This window comes from Gymnoscopelus microlampas (genome assembly GCF_963454915.1).
Source record: "Gymnoscopelus microlampas genome assembly, chromosome: 10".
NCBI classification, from domain to species: Eukaryota; Metazoa; Chordata; class Actinopteri; order Myctophiformes; family Myctophidae; genus Gymnoscopelus; species Gymnoscopelus microlampas.
This window is the reverse complement of record NC_139947.1, coordinates 24,294,433-24,307,231: the sequence shown is the minus strand read 5'-3', so window position 1 is coordinate 24,307,231 and position 12,799 is coordinate 24,294,433. Positions and strand designations below refer to the sequence as shown.

At 42.4% G+C, this 12,799-nt stretch overlaps 1 protein-coding gene across 2 annotated transcripts in view; it reads right to left on the bottom strand.

The window, feature by feature from the left end:
- Positions 1-10,316, bottom strand: part of cfap74 (cilia and flagella associated protein 74) — a 44,717-nt gene extending 34,401 nt beyond the window's left edge. For both annotated transcript variants that reach the window (XM_084068506.1, XM_084068507.1), the window contains exons 1-14: positions 10,242-10,316; positions 9,416-9,527; positions 9,035-9,110; positions 8,497-8,646; positions 6,437-6,535; positions 6,148-6,252; positions 5,842-6,015; positions 5,272-5,382; positions 4,831-4,933; positions 4,321-4,478; positions 3,961-4,165; positions 3,287-3,436; positions 1,105-1,293; positions 628-746 (exon numbers count right to left, since the gene is read on the bottom strand). In XM_084068506.1, the coding sequence (XP_083924632.1) occupies positions 628-746; positions 1,105-1,293; positions 3,287-3,436; positions 3,961-4,165; positions 4,321-4,478; positions 4,831-4,933; positions 5,272-5,382; positions 5,842-6,015; positions 6,148-6,252; positions 6,437-6,535; positions 8,497-8,646; positions 9,035-9,110; positions 9,416-9,506 (1,730 nt within the window). In that variant the 5' untranslated portion in view covers positions 9,507-9,527; positions 10,242-10,316. The remainder of the gene's footprint in view (positions 1-627; positions 747-1,104; positions 1,294-3,286; positions 3,437-3,960; positions 4,166-4,320; positions 4,479-4,830; positions 4,934-5,271; positions 5,383-5,841; positions 6,016-6,147; positions 6,253-6,436; positions 6,536-8,496; positions 8,647-9,034; positions 9,111-9,415; positions 9,528-10,241) is intronic.
- Positions 10,317-12,799: the final 2,483 nt, after the last annotated feature.

The window sequence follows — 12,799 nt, the reverse complement described above, 5'->3', positions numbered from 1 at the left end:
CGCACTGACTCTTATGAGAGGAACTGAGAGCGTGGTGCTCCAAGCTGGTGTCCATCTGTAGGACGGCTAGGCTTCATCTCTCTTCATTCTCTCAAACATGACTGACTTTCCAAATTGCTGCATCCTCTCTATTCACTTTTCATTGAACATTTGAAAATTCCAGCCAAATATGCTGTGAACATATGAGGTGAACAAACATAGAATAAACTTGAATCTGTTGCCAACTTATTCCATTTCCCAGAATTACTTTAGACAGCCAGTCACTCTTTTATAAAAGCGTTTTGGTTAGGGATACTATAGTATTTGAGGTGTAATTTTCCTGGAAAATGGCCATGCCCTTCCCTATGAGTTATACGACTTTGGGTACAAAGAAAAGCACTATATACATTTTTTATGTATTATTATTATTATTATTACTTTGATTTCAGACATTGTTGCTTAGACACCAGGGAGTCCCTTTTCTTAACCACTTAAACACCATTTTTAGTAAAACGGACCTAACTGTACTTCGACCACTTTTTCCGTCAACACCAAATCTCTTTGCCAAAGATTGCGTCTCACAGCTTGTATATCTGCTATCTTTGGTACAAAGCGTGGTTGTTAATTCCACCTGCAGCTAACTCTTACCTGATAGAGATGAAATCCATCAGTTGAGTGGAGAGTCCCAGAAGCTTGCAGTAGTTTGTGGCGTAGGTGATGTTAGTCAGGAGAACCTTCTTTTTGTATGTTTTCCCCACCTCAAAGTCCTGTGATTGCATATTTTGAGTGACAGTGAGTCTAAGGCTATTATGATCGATAAACAAAAGGCTGAAAAAAAGACTAAAGAAAAGATGTGGGAGGGGGGAGGGAGATAGGGATTGGTTTTGTTTTGCCTGTCTTTATGTTGTGTGTAAAAACACATTTAAAATAAACATAAAAAAGTTAAAACTATGAAAATCATACATCATTTGAAATATTGGGACAATACAAATTGGGGAATTTGGAATGGATTTCTAATTTCTAATTATATTTCCCATTTTTTGTAGTGTAAAAGGAGTGTGTACAAATCACACATACATTTATAAATTAAACTTAAAAAAAAAAAAAAAAATAGCGTTGTAGTACCTTGAAAATGATTACGTCAGGTTTACTGATGAATGGTGGCCCTTTCATCTCTTTCCCACAAACAACTTTTTTAGCAGGCATAGTGAGAATCCCAGCGGGCACTGGCACTGCAGGCACGTTCTGCTTCTCTGCTGTTTTCTGGGGCAGCTTAGCCAGAGCCTCCTCATCTAGGCTCCTCTTTGATTGTACCTGGAAATTTTAATGTCATTTTCAATATTTACTTTCATCATACAGTAACTTGACTCGTGACGTCAAACTTTGAAGAGATACAGTGCTCTTCTACACAAAATAAATAATATAACAAGCACCTTTGTCCACTTTTGCATCGTATTTACGAATAAATGTCATACAAATTAGGCCAGAACTTGGGTGGGGACACTGAACCACAAGGCAAGGCCCTGAAACTTCATAGATCTCCAACTCAATATCTGACATGTGGTCCAATTTGGTCAACCAGGTAAATGATTGATTGAATACATTGTCATACATAACTTATGAAATATTCTGTGTACAAGAATGAGACAGGTTGCATTTGAACTACTACACAGTATGCACACCTCCTCCTCTAGGCCATTAAATACAACTAGCAAAACATTGTCATTTCTTGAATAACCTCTCAACATCAAAATAATATATATTATGTACTGTATAATAATGTTTCACAATACACAAAATGCTTATATGCACTACCATGAACACTTTGTTTTCTTTCTCTTTAGACACAATCTGTGTCTACACAGCTGTTCCCAACAGATGATATAGTGCAGTACAGGCTTTCTCCAAGCAGATGACCCCAGGAACACGCTGCCCACGCATGTCTCTGCTGTGTACTAGTTGCCTACTTACAGTACGATATGATCCAGGTAGAACTAAGCTACACAATCCTGCCCTACCTTCAACACATTCTGCTACAAAATAACATAGCTGCCAATTTCAGCGAATGCCCACCTATTAAGACGTTGTTTAAGTAGTTAAAGGTGCCTCCAAGTACGATCAAAATAGTTATTTGAGGAACCATTTGTGGTTCCTCAAAGAACATTGACAAAAAAAAGGTTATATAGTCGGTGATGGTTCTTCATGGAACCATATAGCCTTTCAAAGAACCATTTAAAAAACATTATTATTACCCTGTGTATAGGAGGAAAGATCCTTTTCCACTTGGCTTCACACTAGTGTAGAGGTCTGAGCTGCTGTAGTGCTGTGTTCCTTCGGAGTCCTCGACGGCACTGGCACAATTAGTAGCGACGCCTGTCACCGCAGAGCTTAAGTGTAGGGGGACAGACAGAGAGAGCCTGTGCTCCTCTCTGATGGAACTAGAGAAGCTCCTCTGCTTCATTAATGACCAGTGGCTGTCTCTTGAGCACACATGCTCCTCCATTGCATCGTTCAGTATCCAACAGCGCAAGCAAGTTGCTCACCAAAAATAGCAGCACTACAAGCTCACAATGCGTCGCAGCGCTGTGCGTTGTATGCTTGTACATCTGCTATTTGGTTCACAACACCCACGCGCAATTACAGTAAGTATAACTCTGGCTTAAATGGACCGGTTGTACTGGCCAGCTCCCAGGAGTTAAGTAAAAGTATGTATCCATTATTTAAAATGGTTTGACAGGATAACCAGGACAGCATGCATGGTGTATTCTGTGTGCATCTTTACCTTTTACCAATGGCGTACATGCTCAACATACATTCTACTATAAAAACAAAACTCTATCAGTCAGTCCTTCCATCCTCATCCATTTTTTTGCTTCTGGCTGACCAATCAATCTCAATTTGCACCCAACTTGGAGTAAGGAAGCTGTTTCTTTATTTTTTTCTTTCTTTTGCATTTTCACCCCAGGCTTTGGGATCTGCAGTTGCCCAGATGGACAGTGGGTGGAAATAGCTTTAACAGGCTCTGTGCATAACTGTAGTCCCTGGCTTTCAGAAGGTGGCATACCCATTTCCTGTTCACATTCCCATGCACTAGCTTAGTTTGATTGGCTCAGCAGATTTGAACTGGATGCAAATGTGTCATACAGTATGTGTTTCCAGTTCAAACCTGCTGCCAAGCCAGTCAAACAATGCCATTGGAGAATGAACTGGAACAGGAAACGGGTATGCCAACTTCTGAAAACTTGGGACTATGGTTTGCTGGGAAGGACTGTTTGTTGCTGGAAAGCAGCATAGATTTCATTTTTACCTTATGCGTTTGATCCCAAAGGCCAAAAAACTCAGGCTCAGCAAGGATCTGGGCCCCACCCAATTCCTCCTCCTGGACCCTGGGTTCCTGCACGCCTTCCTGGTCGGAGAGATCCGACGAAGAGCCGTCATCGTCACTCAACTCTCTCTCCTGATGGTAGGATACAAACAGCAATGTCCGAGTGTTACAAAGTGATTGAAAGGGGAATGAAACCCTACGCTGATTTTGTAGTTTGTTTAAAGTTACTTGTGTACATTAAAAACTACAGAAGGGTAAAAACATGGCAGACTGACCTTATAGTACACAGTGGCTGAGTCCGAAGTGCCTCACTCATTCACTAATCTGTACTCCGTCTACAGGGAGTTCTATGTGGGAAACTACTATACATAGTGAACGCATTGGCGACAGCTACGTTGCATAAAGAGTATGCAGCCTGCCCTTCTGTAGTTTTTAACATGTACAGGATAAATAAATAAAAGTACAAAATCGTCTCAGTGTTTCATTCCCTTTAACTATAACTTTGTCAATTTACACTTTCAGAATTACATTTTAATGTATTCTTACAGTTTACATTTTCCAATCGACACTAACATCTGTCTTTGTGCAGGTTGTTCGTTGGGCAAATCTAATCTCTCTATGTTACAAATCACATTCAGACATTATGAGCCACCCACTCCTCTGGTCCTCTCCTCTCTGGCTGGTGGGAGTTTAGGATCCAGGTAGTGTAGGACCTTCTCCCTGGCCCTTCCCAGGTTCAAGGGAGGGGTGCGTGGGCACCGCAGTGCCTGGCGCCTCTTGCTTCTCTCTGCCAGCTGATCCTCCTGAAGGATTTTGGCCACAATCTCCACCCTCTTTGACTTCTGCCTCTCCTCGAATTGTCTGAGAGGAACAAATCGAACAACATCACATTATAGTGAAACGGGGTCATGTTTTGCTCAGCGCACAGCGAGAGAAAACACCCACACGAATGCTGCATGGAGTGGGTGTCGAAAAGAAACATGTGGGAGAGGAGAGGAGAGGAGAGGAGCACACACTGTTTCTTTCGCTGGAACTCCAGTAGTTTCTTCTGTTGGACTAAATGCTTGATACTGTTGAAGCCTTGAGCTTGCAGAGATGCTTTCAGTTGTCTCTCTTCCTGCTCTTTCCTCTGGGCATGAGCCTTGGCTCTGCGCTGCTGAGCCTGCAAGCTCTCCTGGAGAAATCACATAATTGAATTCTTTACTTTGTAAAGCATGTGAAACAATCACAGCTAATTGACTTAACAGAAGAGCAAGTTCCGCTGAACTCTTACTGAACTATTATTATGATAATGTGTCCACAGTTCATCATATCCCACTAAAGCTGCAATTTATAACCTACTTTAATGGACATTTTATCCAATTTGTCCGTAGAGTGGGTCAATACAATATAACAAACCTGCAGTTGTTGCAGGTGGTCTCCGTATTCTTCCAATGAGAAATTTAGACCCTGGTTTTGGGTAGGACACTGACTGGTTGACGTTTGGTCTCCCATACTGGTATTTTGCACCGTGTGGGCTGGCTTACTTGTGTAGCTGCTATATTCTCCTTCAGTGTCGTCACCGCCTGCATTCGCTTTTGCATTAGCTCTCCCCTCCGACGCTCCTTTTCAGCCTCTCGCTGATGCAACCTGAATGTTACAGGAAATAAATATAGCACATGCAGTACACACACAGCTAAGAATACATCAAAACATGTATACCTCCAAGATGATATGTTTACTGTAAAAAGCGTGCATTGGGCTAACGGTATTGATGCCTGCAGCATGTTGACAACTCTTGCCCTGTCTATGGCATGCAAACACCCTGTATAGCGAGTACTTTAGTTAATTTAACTCTGATACAAATGGAACCAAATTGACCCTTATTTGGTTACATTTGTACGCTCTTTGAGTCACTAACAATTCTAGTGAGTGTATTCTCATTCATGTTTATGACTCAATGATTGGCTACTTGCCAGCCTGGTTACCTTTTAATGGTCTCTCTCAGGTACTTGGCAACTCTCTTCCGACTGGCCTGGGCCTGCTCAATGTTCTTCTGACACTGAGCTTCCTCTTTCTTCTGCATGGCTGCCTGTTTCCTGTGAACACACGCATTCACAGACACGCACACGCACGCGCACACGCGCACACACACACACACACACACACACACACACACACACACACACACACACACACACACACACACACACACACACACACACACTTAATCGATCTGGACATGACCATCCTCTTGGCACTACCTCACCTTTTCCGACACCCTAAAGTCTTCTCTATAGCCCATATTCTGCAAAAATCTCAGGGTTCGAAAAATGTCATCACCAGTAACTAATCTCCTAGAAAGAAGAGAAACTATAGCAACTAAAAAGAAAAGGTTTAGAGGAATCTTGTTTTAGGCGAACCAGTAATTTATGACTATTTAACATGTTAATGCTTTGCATCGTTTTTTAGAAATATATTATAAGTGTAATTATAGGACCAATCATTTTCTTTTTCGCATGATAGAAAATGTGCAAATGTACTTTCTTTTCCCTTACGCCTTGAGATTCTGCATCTTCAGCTGCAGGTTGTGGGTGGTGGTGTTCTCCTGCTGCAGCCGGGCCACTGCCCTCTGGGCTTTCCGGGTCTCGTAGGATCTCTCCTCCTCCTGCACCTCCTGTCGCAGTGAGGAGAACCTGCCGAGTTCCACCTCCACCTCACACAGTTGCAGCCTGACGGGGAGGAAGGGGGAGGGGGACTTGATGAGGCAGATGGTGGGTTTAAGACATGTAATTGTGGATCTACGTATGCAAATTTTTTAATCAACACTCCGGATTTTGTTGTGTGTATCCGCTGAAACTCACTCTTGTTCCCTCAGAGCGGTGCTGATGCGGGCCTCCACCTCCTCCTCTCTCTGCAGCTCTCCACACAGGCGCTTCTGTTGGGCTCGTAGACGGAACGCCGCCGCGCTGCAAACAGTGCAGGCAGATGGTTGGCTGGCTTAGTTTTGTAAGCAGTTTGACAGCGTTTGCAAGTTCGGAACGACTGAACAACTAAAACTTAATTTACCAAGTCTAAGTTTAAGGCGGAAATAGCCGATCTACAAGCTCACAACGCATCCCATCATACGAAGAAGTATAAATCGGGGTTAACCTGCTATCTGCCTCTCTCTGACGCTCCATCTCTTCCTCCACTTTGTCCCTCTGTTTCGCCAAGTCAGCAATGTTCTGATGGCAGATTCTGAGCTCTTCTCTGGAAGAGAAAACACACAATGCCAAAGGCACAAGGCTCACTGTTGAGCTAGCACAACATCGCAGTTTGAAATCCGTTCGGAGGGAACATTTTCAAGGCCACCGGTGCCGGGACGAGTTCAGGGCATATGGCTAATGAATTCCTTCAATGGTTATCAAACGACACAAAAGAGGCTGATTCTGTTGGGGGCGGGCACACACACACACACACACACACACACACACACACACACACACACACACACACACACACACACACACACACACACACACACACACACACACACACACACACACACACACACACACACACACACACTCACACTCACACACACACACACACACACACACACACCTTTGAATAGCTCAGTGTTCTTTTGAGAATCTAATGAAGTGCAACTCAACAATCTGTGCCCAGGATAAGGCCTTCGCTGAAGTGTTTAGGAGTGATGTTTTGTTGGTCAGAACACAGAATGAATCGCCCCATGCGCTACATCTCTGTGCGTTTGTGGGAAATGACAGACATTTTATCCATGCTATGGCCTGCATCATGGTTCATTGGGTGTTTAATGGCGGACACATAAAACAGAGTGAAGAGATGTGGGCAGACAGAACATTATAGGAAATGTTCTCCCCTCGGCTGAAGTGATTTTCTACAAATTGCTAAATCAATTGGTACAGAAATTATCTGGGCCTCGTCAAGGAGGTTCAAGACGAGAGAGTCCTTTAAATGGAGGAACTGCATGCGTTGCAGAACATTTAAAAACCTTTGAACATCAAGTATAGGTCTGCTTTGTCACACCAGCCTGGTCGCCAGAGAAAATGTTGGAACTCTTGTCTTGGCACTGTCCGTTTCTGTACATTACAATATGTTGAATGTTTTAACGCCCTAAAACCTTGCATATCATCTTTCCAGATATAGACAGACCATGTTGACTCTGTTATAGATTTACAAGTCAAATAACTGATTCCAACCCTATCTGTATGTTATTTTTTCTCATAGCATTTTTGATTCACGGTAGACATCCTACTATAATTTTACAAAGCTCTGTAGTGGTGGTGAGGTGGTGAAGTGGTGAGGCCAAAATTTGTTCTGCCCGGTTCTCCTCAGTGGCTGGAGCAATTGATCTGAATTTGCACACAGCCATTGACCATTACCATGTGCACGGAACAGCGAAGCCCGTTTTTCGCCAAATTTCACCAAATCTCAGCTGTTTCTTAGCGTTTTGTGTAAAAGAATGTTGCCATGGTTACGGCTGCCCAGCTGTGGGATGGCCCCGCAAGCTATGGGACAAACTGCCTCCCGGGTTGCCAGATCATGTGCGCATATCCCCCCAAGGGTATGGACTAATGTGTATCATCCCCAAAAAACTTCAAACACAAAATGTGCAGATGATTTCTGTTCAGGGTCTGAAATAAATGCTTTTTTATTAACCAATTAAACCCTACCTACAGTATGTAAATGCATGTGTATACTTGCATGTATATACTTCATTGACCGGGGTCCCCCAGGGATCAGTACTTGGCCCCCTCACTGTTTCCCTCTAGACAAAATCTCTTTAACAAAAATTGCCAATCTACAAGCTACTGTAACAACGTGTCGCAATGCGGCACATTGTTAGCTTGTATGTAGATCCTCTATTTTCGCCAAATGTTTGCCTACTATGACATGCCCAGAATATGGACACTAGGGTTCATGTGGTTACTTTGTATCGTTTAAGGACTAAGAATATCCAACAAAATGCTATGGGGGAACGTTTTTACGAAGTAAAAATAGCACATCTACAAGCTCACAACACATGGACTTGCGACAAGTTCAGGTATTATTTGGCTAAGAGATTTGGTGTAGATGGAAAAAAACGGTCCTAGTACAGTTGCAACTCAGGTCCATTTCACTAAGACTAGAGGGTTTTTAAGGTGCTGCTGCTAACTCCAGAGGTCTGGAGGTTGCCATGTCCAGACCTGACTTTCAGCACGTCATGCTCCTTCTGCCGGTGAAAAGTGTCCAGCTGGTCCAGGTTTCGTCTCAGCTTGAACATCCGTGCTGTCGCTGCGTAACTCCTGTCTCCACCATCGTTGTCCGCCACCACAAGGTCACCGTCACTGTCATCCCTTTGGGGCAGATGCAGAAACGACATATGGAAAAGGTTGCATGGTTAATGTGAAAACAGAGTCACACTGTACATACTGTGCATACAATTATGTGATTGCAGGTCGTGGAGGTGTCACTCCACAAATGGAACTTGGGATTATTGAAATGGGACACATGGATGACGGTGTGTATTGTAACCCATAACATACTGGAACATTATTTGTGTATGAAATAGAGCTTGTACTATTACTAATTATAGTGACTTATGGTGTTCAGCCTGACCAGTATGACTTTTTCTATATTGCAACAATGGATGCTACGAGAGAACGATGGAATAGCCTTTTGTTCCAACTGAGCGTTTAACAGATAATGATTCACAGGTAAATACTGTGGGAGCCACTAACTCACAGATCTTCAAGCCATTCTAAATCAGCAGGAATAGCTGCATCTTGGTCTCCGAAGGTCTCATCATCCATTCCTTCATCTGAAATATAAAAACAAACTGTTACACAAGGACATCTTCAGCAAATGCTCAAGCCTTTAAACAAGACGGCCTGAATACAAATTCGAGAAGAAAGAGCAGACCAAGTTCAGGTTAAGTTATATAAAGAAAATGTTTTTGCTATCCCTGCCTCTGAGTTCACACAGAAGATGTTTGCCCTTTACTCTAATCTACAGTGTAAATGTGCATTTGTTATAGTAAAGAAATATATGTATTTTTAACAAATATCACATGGTACAAATGGCAGAGAGGTCAGGCACGCATACAGACATGCATGGTTGATTCACCTCCAGTTTCCTCATCATCATCAGTCCAGGTACAGGTGTTGCCTGGTGGGTTTTCAGACACATCTGAGAGCACTTCTGAGGGACTTTCCATTTCTGCCTGCTTCCCTTTCACCTGCATTTGTAATGTAGGTTCATGCTAAAGCGTTAATATATCAAATTAATGCGACGCAGAGTTAATATTACTAGAATGCTTAGCAGCGGTGGAAAAAGTACTATTTTTTTTTACTCAAATAAAAGTATCAATGCTGCAATGTAGAAATACTCTGTTACAAGTAAAAGTCCGTTCAAAATTGACTTGAGTAAAAGTAAAAAAGTATTGCCATCAACATATACTTAAAGTACCAAAAGTAAAAGTACTCATTATTTCAAATGTATAAAATGTATTAAAATCTTTTGAAAATAGAAGATCTACAAACTCACGCAATGTGGTGTGGGCTTGTAGATCGGCTATATTTTCAAATAGCCAAAGTTTAGAGCTGAAGTGGTTAATGGTTTTGTAATGATAATCCAAATCTGCAAAGTAACTAGTACCTAAAGTTGTCAAATAAATAAAGTAAAAGTACAATATTTGTTTCCGAGTAGTGGAGTAGAAGTATAAATTGGACATACTTTAGTAAGTAAAAAACAATAGCCACTTCAAAATTGTACGTACAGTACAGCAAATGTACTTATTTACTTTCCACCACTGGTTAATATTACTTACTTACTAGAATGCTTAGATTAGAACCAAATCTCCAACGTGTCGCAAAGGCGACGCGTCGTGCGACGGCCTATAAATGAGCTCAAAGTTAGCAGCTGTTTTTGACATCATAACAAAACTACTTACCGTTTTCTTTGGTCGCGACGTTCTTGACAAAATACCCTGTAAACTTTATATTGCTACAGCAGTTGTCAGTCCGCCATGAGTAGGACTGTTTTGTCATGTTGCCATGGACAACCGAGGGAAAGAGGGGGCGGGGCGACTCTCCCCAGAGGCTGCACTGCAGGTTAAACCGTAGTCCTTGAATGTCTGTGATCTTATCTTGTGATCAGTCTGGCCGACGTAGCCTGGTTCCAGACGAATCTGCCTTTGCAAAATTGCATGCACTTTAGCCCTCGGGTGTGTCGTGTGATATTGTCTGGCTACGCGAGGCTATGGCCGACGCGCTGTGTAGTGCAGGATCTGCGCGGGCGCAAAAGTGCTCTAAACTCCGTCTGTACTCACCCAATAATTCATTCCTAAGACTTGGAGTCAGATAGTGTCCTCTAGTTTCATATCCATTTGAAAGTTCTACCAGAAAACGTGTGTTTAGTGAATTACTCCACTTTTCCACGAGCTGCACACGGACGGTTTTCAGTGCGGGCTAAGGGCGCGACTTGAGTGAAGGACCAAATTTAACCAAACATCCTCTGATCACCACAAACGTCATCACAAATTGACACAGGGAAGCACAAACGAATGGGGCACACAAATTACAATTGACAGGTTCTTGTGGTTGGTGCGGGGTAATGAGTCACTCCATCTGGCAATTGTGTGCCCCAAACATGTGTGCTTCCCAAAGGAAGTTTAGATAATATTCAGTCCTGCACTCATTCAGGGCCCCTCGCCAGTAGGCCTACAGAAACTCGTCCGTGTGCAGCTGGTGGAAAAGTGGAGATATTTCACTAAACACTAGACATTCAAGGGGTAGTTAAACATGTCATGCAACAACAACAACTGTAAAAATGACTCACGTAAAAGTATTAGTACTGTAGTGTAGATATACTCTGTTACAAGTAAAAGTCCCATATTCAAAATGTACTTGAGTAAAAGTACAAAAGTATCGGCATCAAAATATACTTAAAGTGCCAAAAGTAAAATCATTCTCATTTCAAAAGTTAAAAATGCATACAAAAATATGTTGAAAATAGCTGAAATATGGCTGAAGTGGTTTGAATTGTAATAATAATCAAAATCTACAAAGTAACTAGTAACTTAAGTTTTCAAATAATTGTAGTGGAGCAAAAGCACAATATTTTCCTCGAGATGTAGTGGAGTAGAAGTAAAAGTAGGCCTATTGAAAATTGGAAATACTGAAGAAAGTGAAAAATACCTCAAAATTGTACTTAAGTAAAGTACTGGAGTATATAGCCTACTTTGTTACTTTACACCACGGCTGATAATACAAGTAAATAAAACATCGACTGATGCACTTGTTCAGTGTTGTTACCTGGAGTCACTGGGTGTTTCGGGTCTTGCAACAGACACCCTCCTCCAGCCAGGCGACCCGACCGAGGCTGATCAGACCCCGGCCTGTGTTGAAGTGGCATGCTGATGCTGGTGCCCCACTGTCTCTTGAGGGGAGTTAAGAGACAGTGCTAATTGGGGGTTAGGGTTAGCCTGGCACTGGGCTGGCCAATGCATGCTGCATTTACAACGTGCAACATGCATGGATCCACGTCATCGGTCCGACCAATGCCAGGCCAGGAAAGTTGAAATGTAGCAGCTGTTGGCGACACTGGGAGGCACTGTGGTTTGGCTCCAGGCCAGGCAGAAATGGAAGATTTTCTGTGCGTTGCGTCGTTGTTGCAGCTGGCCTCAAACATCTCACTCTGCCGGATTAACCCCTCCCTGCAGGTTTCACTGCAGCCGGTAGCAAAAAGGTTCTTCCTCATGGAAGACGTGGTTTGGGCTGCCAACCCTCTCCACATATTGCTAATTATTCTCTCCACGTGGCACATCATTTATGCAAATTATTATTTAAAAAAAGCCATTGCATTCATTGTGGCTTCAAGCAGAAATATAAGTATATTTTGATTGCATAATTTAAGACACCACCAAAATACCACGTTTGATTGATTGATTGAATACTTTATTAGACAGAAATGCAAACGAGGTACAGTCATACATTTGGGCTAAAAACATGCTGTGATCTTGTTACCAGTATGTATACAATTCATAAACATAGCATAAAAAATAACACCAAAATACAATATCATCAACAAATATAAAACACTACTGTATATGTACAGAGTAGAAAAGGGGGGGGGGTGTAGGCAGTGAATGGCATCACCTTTCTATGGCAGAAGTGAGTTTGGCCTTTGGCCTCCTGAAAGATGAATGTTCAGGACTGTTTTGAAGGGAGCCAGTGATCCACATTTTCTAAGGGATGGGGTCAGGGCATTCCACACTTTGGTGGCAGTGCAGTAAGAGAATTTACCCATGTTTGTTCTATAGGTGGGTGGTACCAGATCGTTGTTGTTGCTCCCTCTAGTATTGTGGCTGTGGGTGTCGCTCACTTTTCTTTGTTGAATTTCAAGCCTATTCACCAATTCCAGAACATTTGTTTTGGTAAAAATTAAGATTGTTAGAATAAGCAGCTCATTGGAGATGTAAGTAAATGACCCCTTGACCTTTCTTTCACG